The sequence below is a fragment of the Vicugna pacos genome, chromosome 30, assembly GCF_048564905.1.
Source record: "Vicugna pacos chromosome 30, VicPac4, whole genome shotgun sequence".
In the NCBI taxonomy this organism is placed as follows: Eukaryota; Metazoa; Chordata; class Mammalia; order Artiodactyla; family Camelidae; genus Vicugna; species Vicugna pacos.
Window position 1 is genome coordinate 24136119 of NC_133016.1, and position 21526 is coordinate 24157644.

General features: G+C 33.2%; 1 protein-coding gene and 1 pseudogene across 1 annotated transcript; both read right to left on the reverse strand.

The window, feature by feature from the left end:
- Positions 1–43: 43 nt before the first annotated feature.
- LOC102540805 (olfactory receptor 4A47-like) lies at positions 44–10148 on the reverse strand (annotated as a pseudogene).
- A 5201-nt stretch (positions 10149–15349) lies between these two features.
- LOC116278461 (olfactory receptor 4A47-like) lies at positions 15350–16906 on the reverse strand. Its single transcript, XM_072952040.1, has 2 exons — positions 15999–16906; positions 15350–15404 (listed from the first exon to the last, which is right to left on the reverse strand). The coding sequence occupies exons 1-2, from the start codon at positions 16904–16906 to the stop codon at positions 15350–15352; spliced, it is 963 nt and encodes a 320-aa protein (XP_072808141.1).
- Positions 16907–21526: the final 4620 nt, after the last annotated feature.

Here is a 21526-nt window from a genome sequence, read left to right on the forward strand (position 1 = left end):
GTGAGATTTTCCCTAAGCAATTTACTAAGTGTTTCAATTTGACTCAGATAGCATCTATACAAAATTCCAACTCAGAACTTTTGTCCAAGAGGAAATAATTTTTCTTAAAAAGAAATGCAAAAACAGGTTATAAGGACTTATAATTTGAAAGAGACAATTATAAAGTAATATAAGAAGGAAAATATAGAAACTAATTCCGGAGGTCTTTAATATAGCTATGGCAGGTCCTTAAATCTGAATATCTGTACACATGATCTAATACAACATACAATGCAATAGAATAGGCACATAAAATCACACATAACTCACACATGCAGCATAACAGAGATGCTGAGAATACACAAATTTCAAATAACCCTAAAAAAATAAATATTAAATTCCAGCAGAGAGATCTCTGGAGCTTATGATCCAAGCCTGAGAGGAGAGTGAAGGAAACTGAAAAAACAGAATAGAGAAGAGGGAAGTAACAATCCCAAGGGAGATAGAGCACAGCCATAATCACGTGAAAAGAGTAAATAACACTAATTTTATTTTATTTTATTTTATTTGTATTGTAGTATAGTCAGTTTACAAAATTATGTGAATTTCTGGTGTGCAGCATAATTTCTCAGTCATACATATACATACACATAGTTGTTTTCACATTCTTTCTCATTATAGTTTATTACAAAATATTAAGTATAGTTCTCTGTGCTATACAGAAGAAACCTGTTGTTTATCTATTTTATATACAGTAGTTAGTATTTGCAAATTTCAAACCCTCGGTTTATCCCTTCCCACATCCATTACCCCCTAGTAACCATAGATTTGTTTTCTATGTCTGAGATTCTGCATCTCTTTTGTAAATAATTTCATTTGTCTTTTCTTTTCTTTTTTTTTTTTTTTTAGATTACACATATGAGTGATACCATATGGTATTTTTCTTTCTCTTTCAGGCTTACTTCACTTAGAATGATAATCACCAGGTCCATCTATGTTGCTGCAAATGGCATTATTTTAATGATTTTTTATCACTGAGTACTATCCTGTTGTACAAATACACCACAACTTCTTTGTCCAGTTTTCTGTCAATGGACATTTAGATTGTTTCCATTCTTGGCTATTGTAAATACCACTGCTATGAATATTGGGATGCATCTATCTTTTTCAGTTACAGTTCCCTCTGGACGTATGCTCAGGAGTGGAATTGGTAGATCATATGCTAAGTCAATTTTCATTATTATGAGCAATCTCCATACTTTTTTCCATAATGGTTGCACTAAACTACATTCCTAACAAGAATGTAGGAGGGTTCCTTTTCCTCCACACCCTCTCCAGCATTTATTCTTTGTGGATTTTTGAATGATGGCCATTCTGACTGATGTGAGTTGATAGCTCATTGTTTTGACTTGCATTTCTCTGATAATTAGTGATACTGAGTATTTTTTCATGTGCCTATTTGCCCTTTGTACATCTTCATTGGAAAATTGCTTGTTTAGGTCTTCTGCCCATTGTAGGATTGGGTTGTCTGTTTGCTTGTTTGTTTTGTTATTAAGTTGTATGAGCTGTTTGCATCTTCTGGAAATTAAATCTTTTTCATTTGCATCATTGCAAATATTTTCTCTCATTTCATAGGCTGTCATTTTGTTTTGCTTATGGTTTCCTTTGCTGTGCAAAGCTTATAAGTTTAATTAATTAGATCTCATTTGTTTATTTTTGCTTTTATTTCTGTTGACTGGGTAGATTGCCCTAGGAGAACATTGCTAAGATTTATGTCAGAAAATGTTTTGTCTATGTTTTCTTCTAAGAGTTGTATAATGTCTTGTCTTATGATTAAGTCTTAAAGCCATTTTGAGTTTATTTTTGAGTGTAGTGTGAGGGACAGTCCTAATTTATTGATTTACATGTGGTTGTCTAGTTTTCCCAAAACCACTTGCTGAAGAGACTGCCATTACTCTATTGTGTATTTTTGCTTCCTTTTCCAAAGATTAAATGACCATAAGTCTGTGGGTTTATTTCTGGGCTCTCTATTCTGTTCCATTGATCCATGTATCTGTTTTTGTGCTAATACTATACCATTTGAATTACAGTAGCTCTGTAGTATTGTTTAATGTCTGGGAGGATTATTCATCAAGATTCATTCCTTTTCTTCAGTATTGGTTTGGCAATTCTGGGTCTTTTGTGATTCCATATAAAGTTTGGGTTACTTGCTCTTGTTCCATGAAAAACCTCTAGGTAATTTTACAGGGATCACATTAAGCCTGTAGATTGCTTTGGGCAGTATGACCATTTGAACATAATCAATTCTTCCAGTGCAAGAGCATGGGATATCTTTCCATTGCTTAAGTTATCTTTAATTTCCTTAATCAATGTTTTGAACTTCTACATGTACAATTCTTTCACCTCCTTGATCAGATTTATTCCTAAGTATTTTATAATTTTTTGGATGAGATTTTAAAAGAAATTGTTTATTTACTTTCTTTTTATTTACTTCATTGTTAGTGTAAAGAAATGCAACTGATTTCTATATGTTAATCTTATATCCTGTCACCTCGCTGAATTCTTTTATCAGCTCTAGTTTTTGTGTGGAGATTTTAGGGTTTTATGTATATAGCATCCTGTCATTCACATATAGTGACAGTTTAACCTCTTCTCTTCCAATCTGGATCCATTTTACTTCTTCTTCTTGCCTGATCACCATGGCTAGGACTCATAATAATAGGTTGAATAGAAGAGGTGAGAGTGGGCATTCTTTTCCTGTTTCGGATTTTGGCAGGAAGTCTTTCAGCATCTGACTGCTGAGTATTACATTGGCTGTAAGGTTGTCATATATAGCGTTTGTTATATTTAGATATGTTACCTCTATATCCACTTTTGTAAGAGTTTTTACCATAAATAGGTATTGAATTTTATCAAATGCTTTTTCAGCAGCTATTGAGATGATCACGTGATTTTTGTCCTTTCTTTTGTTGATGTGGTGTATCACACTGATTGATCTGCATATGTTGAATCCTTGGGTCTCTGGAATGAACTGAAATTGATCATAGTGTATAATCTTTTTCATATGTTGTTGGAGTCTGTTTGCTAATATTTCTTTTTCATATGTTGTTGGAGTCCGTTTGCTAATATTTCTTTTGAGGATTTTTGCATTTATGATCATCTATGATATTGGTCTATAATTTTCTTTTTTGGTACCATCTTTATCTGGCTTTGTATCAGGGTGATGGTGGCTTCATAGAATGGTTTTAGGAGTGTTCCCTCCTCTTCAATCTTTGGAAGAGTATCAGAAGGATTGATATGAGCTTTTCTTTGTATGTTTGATAGAACTTCCCAGTGCAGCCATCTGGTCCTGGACTTTTACTTGCAGGGAGTTTTTTTTATTGCTGATTGTATTTCACTTCTAGTGATTTGTCTTTTCAAATGATCTATTTCTTCTTCTTCTTTTTAAATTATTTATTTATTTATTTTACATTTTTTATTGAGTTATACTCATTTTACAATGTTGTGTCAAATTCCAGTGTAGAGCACAATTTTTCAATTATACTTGAACATACATATATTCTTTGCCACATTTTTTTTTTGCTGTGAGCTACCACAAGATCTTGTATATATTTCACTGTGCTATACAGTATAATCTTGCTTATCTATTCTACATATGCCTGTCAGTATCTATAAATTTTCAAATCCCCATCTGTCCCTTCCCACCCCCCAACCCCTTGGCAACCACAAGTTTGTGTTCTATGTCTATGAGTCTGTTTCTGTTTTGTATTTGTGTTCTTTTTAATTTTTTTAGATTCCACATATGAGTGATCTCAAATGGTGTTTTTCTTTCCCTTTCTGGCTTACTTCACTTAGAATGATATTCTCCAGGGACATCCATGTTGCTGCAAATGGCATTATGTTGTCAGTTTTTACAGCTGAATACTATTCCATTGTATAAATATACCACTTCTTCTTTATACAGTCATCTGTTGTTGGACACTAGGGCTGTTTCCATGTCTTGGCTATTGTAAATATTGCTGCTATGAACATTGGGGTGCAGGTGTCATCCTGAAGTAGGGTTCCTTCTGGATATATAACCAGGAGTGGGATTACTGGGTCATATGGTAAGACTATTCCTAGTCTTTTGAGGAATCTCCATACTGTTTTCCACAGTGGCTACACCAAACTGCATACCCACCAGCGTTGTAGGAGGGTTCCCTTTTCTCCACAGCCTCTCCAGCATTTGTCATTTGTGGACTTCTATATGATAGCAATTATGGCTGGTGTGAGGTGATACCTCATCATAGTTTTGACTTGCATTTCTCTGATAATTAGTGATACTGAGCATTTTTTCATGTGTCTATTGATCATTTGTATGTCTTCCTTGGAGAATTGCTTGTTTAGGTCTTCTGCCCATTATTGGATTGGGTTGTTTGTTTTCTTCTTATTATGTTGTATGAGCTGCTTATATATTCTGGAGATCAAGCCTTTGTCGATTTCATCATTTGCAAAAATTTTCTCCCATTCTGTACATTGTTGTTTTGTTTTACTTATGGTTTCCTTTGCTGTGCAGAAACCTATGACAAAATTCAACAACTCTCACCAAAGTGAGTATAGGGGGAACATATCTCAACATAATAAAAGCTACATATGACAAGCCTACAGCCAACATAGTACTCAATGGTGAAAACCTCAAAAGCTTCCCACTAAAATCTGGGACAAGACAAGGATGCCCACTATCACCACTCCTATTCAACATAGTCTTGGAAGTCCTAGACAAAGCAATCAGGCACAAGAGAGAAAAAAAGGGATCCATATTGGAAAAGAAGAGGTAAAAGTGTCACTATATGCTGATGACAAGATACTATATATAGAAAACCCTAAAAGGTCCACACAAAAACTACTAGAACTAACCAATGAATTCAGCAAGGTAGCAGGTTACAAGATTAATGTTCAAAAATCAGTTGCATTTCTTTACACTAATGATGAATCAACAGAAAAAGAAAGTAAAGAAACAATCCATTTTAAAATAGCACCCAAAGTAATAAAATACCTAGGATTAAATATAACCAAGGAGGTGAAAGACTTATATATAGAGAACTACAAACCATTGATGAAGTAAATTAAAGAACACTTTAAAAAATGAAAAGATATCTCATGCTCCTGGATTGGAAGAATCTATATTGTTAAAATGGTCACACTGCCCAAGGCAATCTACAGATTTAATGCAATCCCTGTCAAATTACCAGGACATATTTCACAGAACTAGAACAAATCATAATAAAATTTGTATGGAACAACAAAGACCTAGAATTGCCAAAGAATTACTGAAGAAAAAGAAAGAATGGAGGAATAACTCTCGCAGACTTCAGACAATACTATAGAGCTACAGTCATCAAGACAGCATGATATTGGTACAAGAACAGACATATGGACCAATGGAAAAGAATAGAGAGCCCAGAAATGAACCCACAAACTTTTGGTCAACTAATCTTCAGCAAAGGAGACAAGAATATGCAATGCAATAAAGACAGTCTCTTCAGCAAATTGTTTTGGGAAAACTGAACAGCAGCATGAAAATCAATGAAGCTAGAACACTCTCGTACACCATACACAAAAAGCAACTCAAAAGGGATCAAAGACTTCAACATTAGACAAGATACAATAAACCTCCTAGAAGAAAACATAGGCAAAATATTATCTGACATACATCTCAAAAATGTTCTAGGAAGTCTACCCAAGCAATAGAAATAAAAGTAAGAATAAACAAATGGGACCTAATTAAACTGTCCTAAGGTATATTTAAATTTATTCTTTGATTTCATTATTGACCCCATTGGTTTTTTAGTACCATGTTGTTTAGTGTCCATGCAGTCATCTTTTTCTTATTTTTCTTTATGTGGTTGCTTTCTAATTTCATGCCATGTGGCCTTCATAAAAAGGGAATGTTGATGAAGATGTACAAAATTTAGAATGCTTGTACTAATTGTTAGTGGGACTATAACTTGATGCTACTACTATGGAAAAGAATACAGACATCCCTAAGATAATTAAAAAGAGAACTACCATATTATCCAGCAATCCCCCTTCTGGTTATATACGCAAAGCAAATGATATGAATACCTCAGAGAAATACCTACACTCCCAAGAAAGTTGAAGAATTTTCACAAAATCCAAGATATGAAAACAACTTAAGTGCCTTTCAACAAATCAATGGGCAAAGAAATGGAATATATTAAAAATGGAACACTATTCAGTCACAGAAAGAAAGAAATCCTACCTTGGAAATATGGAAGAACACTGAGGACACAAGTGAAATAAATCAGATACAGAAAGACAAATATTGTATTATTTCATTTACATGTGCAATCTGAAATAGTCATACTCATGGAAACAGATAGTAAGTAGAATGTGGATTGCCAGGGGCTGGAGGGTGGGATAAATGGGGAGATGTTGCTTAAAGGGTACAAACTTCCAGTTACAAGATGAATAAGTTCTGAGGAATCTAATATACAGCAAGGTGGCTACAGTTGATAATACAGTATACTTGAATACTGTATACTTGAATTCTGCTAAGAGAGTAGATTTCAAGGGAGTCTTACCAAAAGATAATACAGTATACTTGAATACTGTATACTTGAATTCTGCTAAGAGAGTAGATTTCAAGGGAGTCTAACCCAAAATATCAAAATGATAATTATGTGAGGTGATGGGTGTGTTATTTAGGTTGATTGTGGTTATCATTTCTTGATCTATTTGTATATCAAATCATCACATTGTACATCTTAAATATATATAATTTTAATTTGTCACCTATGCATCAATAAAGCTGGGAGAAAGAAAGAATACATACTATATGATATAATTTATATGACTATCTGGAAAAAACAAAGCTATAGGAATATAAATGGATCAGTGTTTGCGAGGACCTGGAGGTGAAGGGAGGAGGTGGTTACAAAAGGACATGAGGAGATATTATTGGTGATGAAATATTCTGTATAATGATTGTGATAGTGGTTATACAATTATATGCATTTTGTCAAAACATATAAAACAGACTAAAAAGGATGAAGGATGTACTACAAATATTAAATATTATGTAAAAATGGAAAACAAAAATACTTCCAACATTGAAACAGACACTTGGAAAATATAAGACAAGATTCTATTCATAATAGCAGCAAAAAAAAAAATCAAAATGACTTGTTACAAAGAAACATACTAGATGTATATGAACATAAATGAAGACTTGTTAAGTGGAAAGACCCACCCAGTTTGTGGATAAAAATTCTCAATTCTCTAAAGATATAAACTCTTTCAAAATCAAAACTTATTGCAAATACTGACTAAACTTGATTTTTACTAGACTAATTTACTTTCAAATTTAATTATGCAAGAATAGACATAGTTCTAATAAGTAATTGTAATAAAGGAGTCCTTGGCTTATGAGATATCAAAGTGTATTTTAAATAAATACAATTACATCCTGTGTTGAATGACACATTAATACAGAGATTAATGGAAGATAATAGAGGTCTGAATTGGATCCAATCACATGGCATATTTTAGAATTAATAGTTGGATTATCAAAATTGTGGGGAAAATTATTATGCTTCTACAAAAATGGCCATCTTAAAAAGTAATTGAAATGTGATAGCTAATGAACTTCTTACATCAAGATAATGTGTAGATGGTATAAGAATATAAACATAAAGCATAATACAACAAAAAGACTTACAAAATTAAATGTTGGAAAATGTGGAAAAATAATTAGATAGCACTGAAATAAGAAAATTCTAAGTAAGATATAATATGCAAAGGAAATATTGATAGATTTCATTACTTAAAAGTAAAAATATTTCTATATGGACAAAAATATTCTGCACAGTACAAAAACCTCTGAGGCAAATCACAAATTGGATGAGTAATTACTTCATATACATGGGAAATGGGATAGGTTCCTCAGCATATGATTAAATCATAAAAATCAGTATAAAAGTATCAGCAATCAAATAAAATGTAAAATTAATTAATAAGCAATTCATGAGAAAGTAATGCAAATCACTTTAAACATGTGAATAGATGCCCAAGTTCAATTATATTTATTTATAATTAAAGTATGTAAATGAAACAATATTTCTTCATTTAGATTATTCAAATACCACACATGTGTATCCAGAACTGGTTGTTTGATAATGCCACAAAACAGATATTTTCCAGAATAAGGGAGTAGTGAGTTTGGTACAAGCTTATGGATGGCATTTTGGCCATCAACATTGTAAATCACATAACAATTGACTCAACACTTTTACCTCTACATCAACATTATAAATACATGTACCAGACTGACTCAACAATTTCATCTCTCGAGCTCATACTAACAAAATTTTAAAAATATTTCATTGCAGAACTATTTAACATAAAAAAGACAGAAAAAGATGTGGAGAACAGATATATCAACTTTTGTGTATCTTTTATAAAGTACAGCATTTTGAGGAAACAGAATGTTTTAGGTTTATATAAACTGGTATGTAAAGATTTTCAGAAGGCAGATTAGTAAGCTGCAAAATTTACACACTTGAAACATAAACATTACATATATGAAAATTTGCGAGGATAATTACTTCAAGAACCTTACAAGCACAGCACGGTGACTATGACTGAAAAGACTGGGAGGCACTGGTATGGGGTGGGTAGGATGTTTATTCTACAATATTTAATTTTGCATAAATTCTACTTCTAATACATATTATTCTGCATCATACTTACAAATTTATTTAAAAAATTAAAATATTACACTAAAATATTCATATGTAAGGAAATGAAAATGAATAAGTAGGACAGTCTATCCAACATTAAATATTTTAACTGGTACAATAAAAAGAATAATGATAGAAAAGGGAATTAGACAGAAAATAAAATTAAGGATGAAAAAGTAATAAAAATGCAGAAACTAAGTAAAAATTAAGGCAATTCTATAAAATTTTATTGAGTAATAAGTTATGTACTACTTATTGCCTCCTTACTAGAAATGCATTCCAATTCCAACTTTTTAGGGGAAGTGAAAAACCAGACATCATATAGTTTATAGTCTAGCAAGGAATTTTTATTAATAGCACAAACACACAGTTCATTTTTAATTATAATTACCATTAATCCTTTAGAGAAAAAGAAAGTTTGATGCAGATTTATGAAGACTTTTACATTCTGGGAGTTTGGCCCTGATGCTAAATTACTTTCTTTATGGATAAAGCACCTATTTAATACTTTATCTGCCTTTTTTTTCTCCAGAGCTTCTTCTTAGCATCAGTCATCTCAGAATTCCTTAAACTGTAGATTAGTGGGTTCAGCATAGGGGTGATGACTGTATAAAACACACTCAGTGATTTGTCAAAGGGGAAGGTCTTAGCAGGTCTTGCATACATGAAAATACAGGGAACGAAAAAGCAGAAAACTACAGTGATGTGGGAACCACAGGTCTGGAGGGCTTTCCGCCTCCCTTCCTGACTAACATTCTTTACAGAGTGCAAGATGACTCCATAAGAGATGAGTAAGAGTAGAAAAACAGCAGCAGAGCTCAGTCCTCCATTGACCACCACTAAGATGCCAATGACATAGGTGTCAGTACAGATGAGTTTCAATAAGGGGTACATGTCACACATAAAGTGATCAATGACATTGGGACCACAAAATGGGAGCCCATAAATAGTGTCAAGTTGAATTACTGAGTGCAGAAAACCTCCAACACAGGACACCACCAGCAGCACAACACACACCCTTTGCCTCATGACAATCAAATAATGCAAGGGCTTACAGATGGCCACGTAGCGGTCCTAGGCCATCACCAACAAAATAACAATCTCTGATCCACCAAAAAAGTGCTCTGTAAACAGCTGAGCCATGCAAGATTCAAAAGATATGGTGTTTTCCCCAAAGAACAAGTCTGAAATTAATCTGGGGGAAATAGAAGAGGAATAAATTAGATTCATAAATGATAAGCTAGCAAGAAAAAAGTACATTGGCGAGTTCAGAGTCTTACTAATAGTTATAGTCACAATAATGAGAAGGTTGCCCACAAATGTCAAAATGTAGAAGAGCAAGAACATAACAAAAAGGACTTTCTTCTCCTTTGGATTCTGTGTGAGGCCCAGGAGGATGAAATAAGTTACAATGTTCCTTGGTTCCATCTTGTCTGTACAGGAGCTGACTTCACATATTAGAAGCATTTTTATCTACAAAACAAAGGGAAAATGTTTAAATACATTATAAAGTAAACATTTTATTTAGCTATTCAATTAAAACAATGTGTATGAAGTATCTATTTGTGTCCAGCATGTCAGAGACATTGTGAGTACTAGCACCAAGCTGGATAAGGCATAGTTCCCTATCCTCAGTGATATGACACACAACAAGGGGTCAAACAATTCCAGACTCATAATAAGTGTCATTACAAGAATTTCAGACAAAGCTAAGAGTCACACTATAGGAATATATCAATCAGACTAGAATAAGAGAAGGCATTCTGTAAGAAGCAACATTTTAGCTGAGCTTTAAAGGAAAAGTAAAAGAACAAGAAAAATGGAAGGGGAATTCTAAGAAAAAATATATCATTTATAAATTCACAAAGCTATGATACTTGACTCCCACATCAACTAATTTGCATATTCAGTGTGAGTAGATCAAGCTTTGAATAGAAGTTTACTGCCCTGGATTGTCTCAGAACTCACTGAGACTTTCTTCTTAGGGGCTTTAGTTAGGTATTCCTCCATTTCAAGACCAATAAATAATCAGGTAGTCAAACTTCATGTCTCTGAATCTTATCTCTACCTTTATTTTCCAAAGTGTGTATGCAATGTCTCCAATTTTGGATTTCTCCAGTTGGATATCAATTTAGTATATATAAAACAAAATTTAAAAAATTTCTCAGTTTAAAAAAGTGTTTCCTATCTTATTAAAGTCTATCACTTTCAATGTAATTGCTCAGATAAAAAACCTTACCATGTTTTTCACTCCCTTATTGATGTTACATTACTTATTCATACCTTTAACAAATCTTGTTGTCTCTACTGTGCATATCACATGCCTCATCATTCCCTTTCCCATGCTTCCTTCCTGATTCACTGCAGTAGCCTACCGCCAAGTCTCTCCACTTTTATCCTGGCCTCCAACAATTTGTTCTCTTGAAGCAGCCTGAGTGAATCTCTTTAAATATTGCTCTGATCATATCACTCAAATGTTGAACAATCCATGGTGAGTTCTAATCAAGGAATAATTGTTTATGTATCATATTTAATATGTACAGTAGCAAGAATTGTAATCTCCAATTTTATTTGAAATAACTGAGACTCAGATCATCTCATTAATTTTCCCAAGGTCACACATATTTAAGTGAGAAAACTAGACTTGGCATCTAAGTTTGAATTTTTTCAAAATGATTAAATTCATTACATAATAAAGTCACAACATTCTGTAGCCTGGTTTTCACTATTTACTGTTATTCTCACCTTGTGGAGGCTTGTTCACAATCTGAAGGATGGCTTTTCAAGTTATTCATAAAGACTTGGAATTGCTGTTTCATCCAATATGAAAACCAAGGGCAATAGGCTGCATTATTACTTGAGGATGAATTTAACTTCATTTGAGTGTATGTTCATTTCTTCCATGGGCTACTGATAATTCAGAAGAAAGTTTTCATTTCTCTGTTGATTATTTAAAGTAATTCCATGGTACTGACCAAAAAAAAAGTTTACTATGTTAAGAGAATTTATACAAAAAATCTTCAAATCCTATGTGTACATTAGAAAATTTTAACTAGCCATTTCCCAGGGAAATTTATCTCAAGTAACTTCTCTTCCTACTAGCTTTAAAATAGAAAAATACCACTCACTTGTTTAATGCTTTTAATTCTCTCATGTTTATGTGGCCAGACTAGTTGATTTATGATTCTGTGATTCATTCTTGCACTGTTTTTCTTTCTTCTTTTAAATATATTTCTTTAAATTTAACATCAAACCTGAAAATGTTCTATCAGTACTTAAAATTATATCATTATTTGTCCCACTAGGGGCAAAGATCATTGGACATTTTATTGCTTCTAACCTCATTTATCATTAAGTCTTAGAATTGGAAAGTATCCAAGACTGATTCTTGCTTAATTAAATTCACTGGGGTTATCCACTATATTTAAAATGTACATCGGTATATAAAGAGACTACTAATCCTTATCACAGAATTAAGGTCCAAAAGAATGTAAAAGGGGGAAAAACAGCTTTATAACTGCTTTCAGACTATTGTGAACCAAGAAGAAAGTATCAGCCAAATCATTTAGTTCCAGTGAAGATAAATTCCTCAAGTATTTCCCCACTTGTTATAACAAGCTTGTCTTTCTTTTAATTTAATATTCAAATTGTTCAGTATTTAAATTTATGAAATATATAAAAATATTACCACCATTTATGATTTAATATATAATTTTATATATAATAATTATGTATTTATAATTTAAGCTACCTATTTTATACCAGGAACTGTGCTATCATTGAGGACACAGTAAGTAATAAAACAAAGAAAAAATAACACACAGCAATTAATAAAACAAAGAATAAATACAGGGGGGTGGGAAGGGACAGACTGGGATTTCAAAATGTAGAATAGATAAACAAGATTATACTGTGTAGCACAGGGAAATGCATACAAAATCTTACAGTAGCTCACAGTGAAAAAAGTGACAATGAATAAATGTATGTTCATGTATAACTGAAAAATTGTGCTCTACACTGTAATTTGATACATTGTAAAATGACTATAACTCAATAAAAAGTAAAAAAAAAAAAACCCAAAGAATAAATAACATTAAATTTCTTTCCCACATGAATTTTATATTTTTATAATAGAGTCAGGCAATAAAGAAGGAGACACTTTAATAAAGTAGTTGTAATCTTATGCAGTGTTTATATGACAACACATAGAATACTGCAACAGAAATAAGAAAGAAAATTCTACCGTGGAAAATATAATCAGGGAAGTGGTTTCTTAAAAAGTGAAGTTTAAGCTGACATCCAAAGAATAGGAATGACTACCATTGGAAGCAGTGTTACAGACAGGAAAATTAAGTAAAATTTGGTTAAGTTAAATTATCTCACTACAGAGATGACATTATATTGAGGAAAAAAACTAAAAATTTAACAGAAACTTTAACAGCAGGACCATGTTGCAAAGACACGGTGAGAGTGTTCAATGGCTGATGGGACATTTTCTACATAAAACTGCTTCTTCAAGATTAGGAAACTTAACCAAACCACCAAATACAAGGAAATAAAATTCAGAAAATTAGGCAATAGAGGAATGTGTTCCAAATGAAGGAACACAATAAAAACCCCAGAAGAAGAACTAAATGAAGTGGAGATAAGAAATCGACTTAACAAAGGATTCAATGTAATGATTATAAAGATGCTCAAAGAACTCAGGAGAAGATTGTTCCAACTACCTGATCTTTGTTGTAAAAACTCCTGTATATCTGGGTTCCGCCTTACCTCTTCCCAGTAGTCCCTCAGAGCAATCTGAGAGGCTATCATCCCAGGCTTGGAGGTATTCAAGTCCTCAAAAATGTCCACTGAATAAAACAAAACTCAACTTTTAGGTTGTGCATTTATTTCAGTCAACATGATTCAGTGTCTTCAGATGAGAACATTCACATATACCAAATGGACTTCAAATTCTCCATTTCAAAATATTATCTTCAATGGAATGACATCAGTTTCAGAAGCATTCCACTTAACAAGTGCCCCTGTTTTTCACAAGCAATTACTCCTAAGGGTGTAAAGTAGAGATGATGGTAGTTCATTCAGTAAATACTTATTAAATATTTATTCTTTGCCAAATTTTCTTCCAGTTTTGTGATATGAGGTACTGAACAAAACACATACCCTATACCACTTCTGAGCAAATAGCTTTCTATTTTTTGAGTTCCTATATTTCTATACATGTACTGCTTGCATGCTATATTGTATTCATGTTCATAGCAAAATAATGTTTTTTGATCCCTCAGACAGGTGTTGTCAGGAAACTCAGACTCACAGTTGTATCCCCTTAAGAGAACAAGAAAAAGAGATTCGAATATGGCCAAGGAAATAGAGGGTCATTCCAGCACAAGAAATGCTTACAAGGCCTGTCAGCTTTCAGAGTGTTCTTATAGGCAGGTACAGAGAAATTATGCATCCTAAAGCTAATTAACATATTAATTTATATTTACTTATACTTATAAAACTAACATGTATATATATATATTAGCTTAAGATTCTATGCAAATAAGTAGTTCTATTATAGTTTAAGAATCTAATAATAAAGTGTTCACAATAACTAACATTTATGAGCATTTAGTTGCCTAAAAGCTTATACAGATGTTTCATTTGATCTTGAGAATATCTCCACCATTCCACATTTAACAAAACTTGAGGAAGTTGTGTTTTGCCAAAGTTTACATAATAAGTGGCAAAGCTAAGTTTTGATCTCAGAAGAATCTTCCTCAAAAAGACTATGCTCTTTACCATTATACCAGAAACTGGTTTCTGAATCCTCAAAAATGTATGTGAAATTTGTAATAATGGAAAATCCACACCAATAAAGCAAAACTGTAAAAATGAGTTCCTCGAAGTGAATGATTAGTTAAGATTATGAAAAAAATGAGTTTTTATTATTGAGTCTAAATTTGTACTGCTCGCTCCACAACTGGCCAATAAACTGAGACACAAGTTGTTAGGACAACGAATAGTGACTTTACTTGGGGAGCCAGCAGACCAAAGATAAGGTAGACTAGTGTCCCAAAGAACCATCTTGCCTGTGCTTGTGTGCTAGTTTCTATACAGAACAGAAAGGGGAAGTGAGGCAGTAAAGCATGAAAGATGATACGGTGTTGCAAATATTTCTTGGTTCTGGCCAGACTCCAGAGGGCATGTGTTAATTTCTTGTTTCCTGCACTCATTCACTAGTGGGCCTGGTCAGCATGTTTCCTTGAGCTAAACAAAGATATATTAGGTTAATGCTCAAGCATGGGAGGCAGGGATCCCAGGGATGGGCCATTCATTATGTATACTTCAAGTTATAGGTAACCCCCCTTTAGTGATTAACTTGTAGCAAAAGCAATAGAACACAAAGGTCAAAGTAAAAGATAGCAGACCCACTATGAAGTCATAGTTGTTCTTCCCTATCATGGGTACATCCAGTTTAGTGTATCTGTATAACAAAGTGAAAGTATGAGGAAATTGAGAATTAATTACCTCAGTATAGACTGGTCTGTAAAGATCTTCAGAAGGCTAAGCAGTGCAATGCAAAATTTAAACACAGCCATAAACACAAAGAATATATGAATATATGCTTGTATTTGCAAAGGTTATGAGTTGAATCTCAGAACAGAGTAACTACATCTGGAAGAATGAGAGACAATAGTTTGGGATGTGGAAGAGGTTTATTTAACAATCTTTCATTATGCCTAGATTTTATTTTTAACATTTTATATCCATCATACTTACATCTTTTATTTAAAAATTAGAATATTAAACTAAAAATTTCATAGGTAAAGCAAATGAAGTAGAATAAAGAGGATAGTGTATCCACATTAAATATTGCAACTAATATAGTAAGTGAATTATGATAAAAGATAAGAATCTGACAAGAATAAAACTAAGAATGTAATAAAAGTAAATGCAGAAATTTATTAAAATTAGTGTAATTCTATAAAAATTTCATTGATTAACTCATTACATATCATTTATTGACTCACTAGTTAATGCATTCCACCCCTTTCCACTCTGTTAGGTTCTCTAATCAACCAGACATTATGGAATGAACATTCTAACAGGGAAACTGTCATTGTTTATGAACAAAGAGTTCAACTTTTACTTCAATTACCAGAAATCCTTTAGAGAAAAGGAAAGTTTGCATCAGATTTATGAAGACTTTTACATTCCAAAGAGATTGACCCTAATGTTAAATTAATTTATTTGTGATGGATAATGCACTTGTTCAATATTTGCTCTGCTTTTTTTCTCCAGAGCTCCTTCATAGCATTAGTCATTTCAGAATTTCTTAGACTGTAGATTAAAGGTTTCAGCATAGGGGTGATGACTGTAAAAAACATGCTTAATGATTTATCAATGGGGAAATTCTTAGCAGGTCTCACATATATGAAAATACAGGGAACAAAAAAGCAGACAACCACAGTGATGTGGGAACCACAGGTCTGGAGGGATTTCCGCCTCCCTTCCTGACTCAGGTTCCTTAGAGAGTGCAAGATGACTCCATATGAGATGAGTAAGAGCAGAAATACAATAGTGCACATCAGTCCTCCATTGGCCACTACTATGAGGCCAATGACATATGTGTCACTGCAGATGAGTTTCAATAAGGGGTACATGTCACATATAAAGTGATCAATGACATTGGGGCCACAAAATGGGAGCCCGTAAATAGTGCTGAATTGAATAAGTGAGTGCAGGAAACCTCTAACACAGGACGCCACCAGCAGCACAACACACACCCTCTGCCTCGTGATAACTAAATAATGCAAGGGCTTACAGATGGCCACATAGTGGTCATAAGCCATCACCAGTAGAAGGAAGACCTCTGATCCACCAAAAATATGCTCTGTAAACAGCTGAGTCATGCAAGATTCAAAAGATATGGTGTTTTCTCCAGAGAACAAGTCTGAAATTAATCTGGGGGTGAAAGAAGAGGAATAAGTGGCATCTGTAAATGACAAGCTAGTGAGAAAAAAGTACATTGGTGAGTTCAGGGTCTTACTGAAAGTTATAGTCACAATAATGAGCAGATTGCCCACCCTGGTCAAAATGTAGAAGAGCAAGAACATAACAAAAAGGACTTTCTGCTCCTTTGGATTCTGTGTGAGGCCCAGGAGGATGAAATAAGTTACATTGTTCCTTGGTTCCATCCAGTCAGTACAGGAGCTGACTTCACATATTAGAAGCATTTTACCTACAAAACAAGGCAGAAAACTTTTAAATGCATTCATTATAAGTTTTATCTTTTATTTATCCATTCAGTTAAAACAGTGTGCATGAAGCATCTATTTGTGCCCAGTGTGTGGTAGACATTGTGGCTACCAAGTTGGATAAGGAATAGTTCCCTCTCTGTGATAGAATATATTAAAGGAATAAAACAATTTCAGATCCACATAATGAATAGCATTATAAGGGCACTTACAGAAAGCTAAGAGTCAGAAAGTAGGAATATATTTGTCAAACTAAAGACAGAGAAGGCTTCTCTAATGCCTTAGCTGAATTTCTAAGGGAAAGTGAAAGAACAAGAAAAGATGGGAAGGAAATTCCATGGAGGTACACCATTTATAATTACCCAAAATGTAATACTTGACACCCACATAAGCTACTTTACACATCCCAGTGTGAGTAGGTCAAAATATATACAGATGGTCAGTGGCCTGAATTGTCTCAGAACTCCTGAAGCTTTTTTCTGACTGTCTTAGGTGGATATTCCTCCTTTCCCTGACCATTAATTGCTGAAGTAGTCCAATTTTGTACCTTCAGCCTCTATCTCCACATGTATAAGCCGCATGTACAGTTTTGGACATTTCTGGTTATATTTCAACTTAATATTTCTAAAACATGATTTAAAATGTCCATAATAATAAATGTGTATATAAATAAATAAATAATAAAAATAATAAATAATATACTAATATATTTAATATATATTATACAATATATAATATATAGATATAATAAAATAAATAAATAATATAAAATAATAAATAAATATGTAAATAAATAAATAATAAATAAATACCTTGAACACATCCTGCTGTCTCTACTTTCAAAATATATCACAGATTTGGTCATTTCTTACCCCTCTACTTCTTTTTTTGCCCACTCCAATCACCTCCTGCCCAGTCTCTCCACTTTTATTCTGGCCTCCATCTATTTGTTCTTTTTAGGTAGTCCACATTTTGCTTCTTAAATTTTGTTCTGATTACATCACCCAACTTTTCTAAGCACTTATGGTGAATTCCAATCATGTACTCAGAATTTAATGTATCATATTTAACATTTACAGTCATAGGAACTGTATTCACCTTTTTATAGTTGAAAAAAATGAGACTCAGACCATCTCATTCATTTCTGCATGATCAAACATTTTTACATGATTAACACTAGAATTGGAACCTAAGTTCAATTTATTTCAAAATGATTTATTTCTTACATGAGAAAGAAAGTCACACAATTGTGAATCCTGGTTCCCACTATGTACTGTTATTGTCACCTTGTGGAGGCTTGTTCCATAATCTGAAGGATGAGTTTTTAAACTATTCATAACTATATCCTCTTTTCATTCTGTTTGAGAACAGAGGGCAAAAGACTGAATTATTACTTGAAGATATATTCTATTTCATTCTACTGTGTTTATTCTTTCTATGGAGTCTTCTAAATATATAGAAGACATTTTATTTGCACTGTAGATTATTTAAAAGAAATAACTTGGTGACTACAAAAAACAAAAGTATATCATGTTTGAATAATTTATCAAAAATATCAGCAAATCCTATATTTACACAAGATTGTAACTAGCCATTTTCTGAGGGAAATACATCTCAAGCAACTTGATTTCCTAAGCTTCAAAATCGAAAAATATTTAATTGTTTAATCTTTCTCATCCATCCTGTTGATGTGACTAGTTGATTTGAGAGTTTGAGATACATTCTGTTTCTTCCTCTTTGTTATGCATTGCTTGAAGCCTAGCAAAGGATCTCCTGAAAAAATTGTATCAGTTTTTAAAGGATAGTAGCCATATTCCCACTAGGGGCAAGATCACTGGATGTTTTATCCCTTCTAACCTCATTTGTCATTAAGTCTTAGAACTGGAAAGTGTCCAAAACTGATTCTCACTTAATTAAATTCACTGGGATTTTCCACTACATTTTAAAAGTACATCAGTATGTAAAGAGGTTACTAAACCTCATCACAGAATTAGGGTAAAAAAGATGGAACATGAAAAAAAAACCCCACAACTTTATAACTGCTTTCAAAATATTGCAAACCAAGAATAAAATAGCAGCCAAACCATTTTGTTTCAGTGAAAATTAATTCCTCAAGTATTTTCCCACTTACCATAACAAGCTTATCTTTCTTTTTATTTAATATTCCACTTTTCCTGTCATGATTTTTATTAAATTTATAGAAATGTTATCAACATTTCAGATATAATATCTAATGTTGTATCCAATTATTATTTATTTTATAATTTAAGGCACCTATTTTCTACTAGCAACTGTGTCATAATACAGGAGACAGTAATCAATAAAAGAAGGAAAAAAAACACATGAAAGTTTCTTCCCATATGGATCTTATATTCTTACAATAAAGACAATAAAAAGGAGACAATTTAACAATGTAATTGTAGTTCTCTGCAGTGCTTTTATGATAACAGATAGAATACTGTGACAGAAATAAGAAATCAGAGAAGACATTTTTTAAAAGGTGATATTTAAGCTGCAATCCAAAGAATAGGAATGATTACCATTGACAGCAGTGTTTCAGACAGTAAAATTTAATTAAGTTAAATTATCTTGCCTCAGAGATGACATAATTTATACCTAGAAAACAATCCTAAGAATTTAATATGAAATTTACTGCAGTACTACATTGCAAAGATGTGGCGAGAGTGCACACTCTTACAACCAGCCATGCTAGGACCTGGCCCCACCCACCAGTAGCCAACAGTCACTGCACAATGCAATGCCTGTCAACCATTGGAACCAGGGGCCATCCATATCTACAGCATGTGCACAGTCAGCACACAACAAAAGAGGATCCATGTAGCCCACATAATGGAAATCACTAGAGCATATAGCTCTGGTGACCAGAAGCAAGTGTGCTGATAGGACATTTCCTTCATAAAACTGCTCCTTCAAGATTAGGAAACATAACCAAGCCACCAAATACGTAGAAATAAAGCACAGAAAATTAGGCAAAATGAGGCAACAGAGGAATATGTTCCAAATGAAAGGACACAATAAAAAGCCCAGAAGAAGAACTAAATGAAGTGGCGATAAGAAATCTACCCAATAAAGGATTCATTGTAATGATCATAAAGATGCTCAAAGAACTCAGGAGAAGACTTGTTGAACAGAAAAAGAAATTAGAAATTTTTTTCAGTTAGATGATAAGAACAAGCAGAAATAAAGAATTCAATGATTGAAAAAAAAACCCATAAGAAATCAACAGAAGTTCATATGATACAGAGGTAGTGATCAGTGAGCTGGAAGACAGAGTCATGGAAATCACTGAAACTGAACAAAACAAAAATAAAAGAATAAAAAGAAATGAGGCCAACTTAAGAGACCTCTAAGGTGACATCAAGCACACTAACATTCATAGTATAAGGTTCCTAGAAGACAAGAGAGAGAGGAAGATGCAGAAAACATATCTGAAGACATGATAGTTGAAAACTTTCCTCACCTGGTAAGGAAAACAGACATCCAGGTCCAGGAAGCACAGAGAATCCCGAACAGTATCAACCCAAAGAGAACACCAAGAAATACTGTAATTTAAATGTCACACACACACGCACACACACACAAATCCAAAGATGAGAGACTATTAAAGACAGCAAAGGTAAAGCAACAAGTTACTTACAAGGGAACTCCCATAAGGCTATCAGCTGACTTTTCAGGAGAAACTCTTCAGGCCAGAAGGGAGTGCCATAATATATTTAAAATGATGAAAGAGAAACCTTGCAATCCAGAATACACTACCTGACAAGACTTTCATTCATATTTGAAGGAGAGATTAAAAGTTTACAGAAAAGGAAAAGCTTAAAGAGCCTCTAACTGTGGGGTTATGTGTGTCAAAATGTTATCTCAAATTTAATGCAAAAACTAATTATTTGCTCATCTTGTTATTTCAAAAATTATTGACCACCTACTTTGTGTTGGGCCCCATGTTGTGAGCTGGAGAAAACAGCGATTAGTAAAAAAAAAAAATCAAGATAAAAGCACTGCCTGCATTGACCTTATAATACAGTTATCCAGTATAACAAGGAACAACTGAATAAGTTATTAATAATTTGTGACCCATGCTAATAAAACAATACACAAGGTACTATGACAGAAAATAAGGGGGGAGAGCCTACTGTGAATAAGGTGGTTAGAAAAGGTCTTTATGAAAGGTAGTATTTTAGCTGAGTTCCTACAGAGAAATGCAACTACCATATGAAGTACCATTCCATGTGTTAAGCCACAGTGCTGAAAAGAGCTTGGAGAGTTTAAGACAGTGAAATGTGATTTCACCTGAAGGGAATAGGAAAGGGAGAGGATAGGACAAGCTGTGGGCAAAGAGTTGGGCAAGACATGAACCCTGTAGAGCAGAACAGATCTTAGTTAAGGAATTTGGATTTCACTTAATATTCCCTTAAAATTAGAGAAAGTAAAGTAAGACAAGCAAATTTTTAAATGAAGGAAAACATCCATCTCATAAATATCTCAAAATTAAGATACAAGAGCTCCTTGAGATGGGATAGCAAGTCATACACTACACCA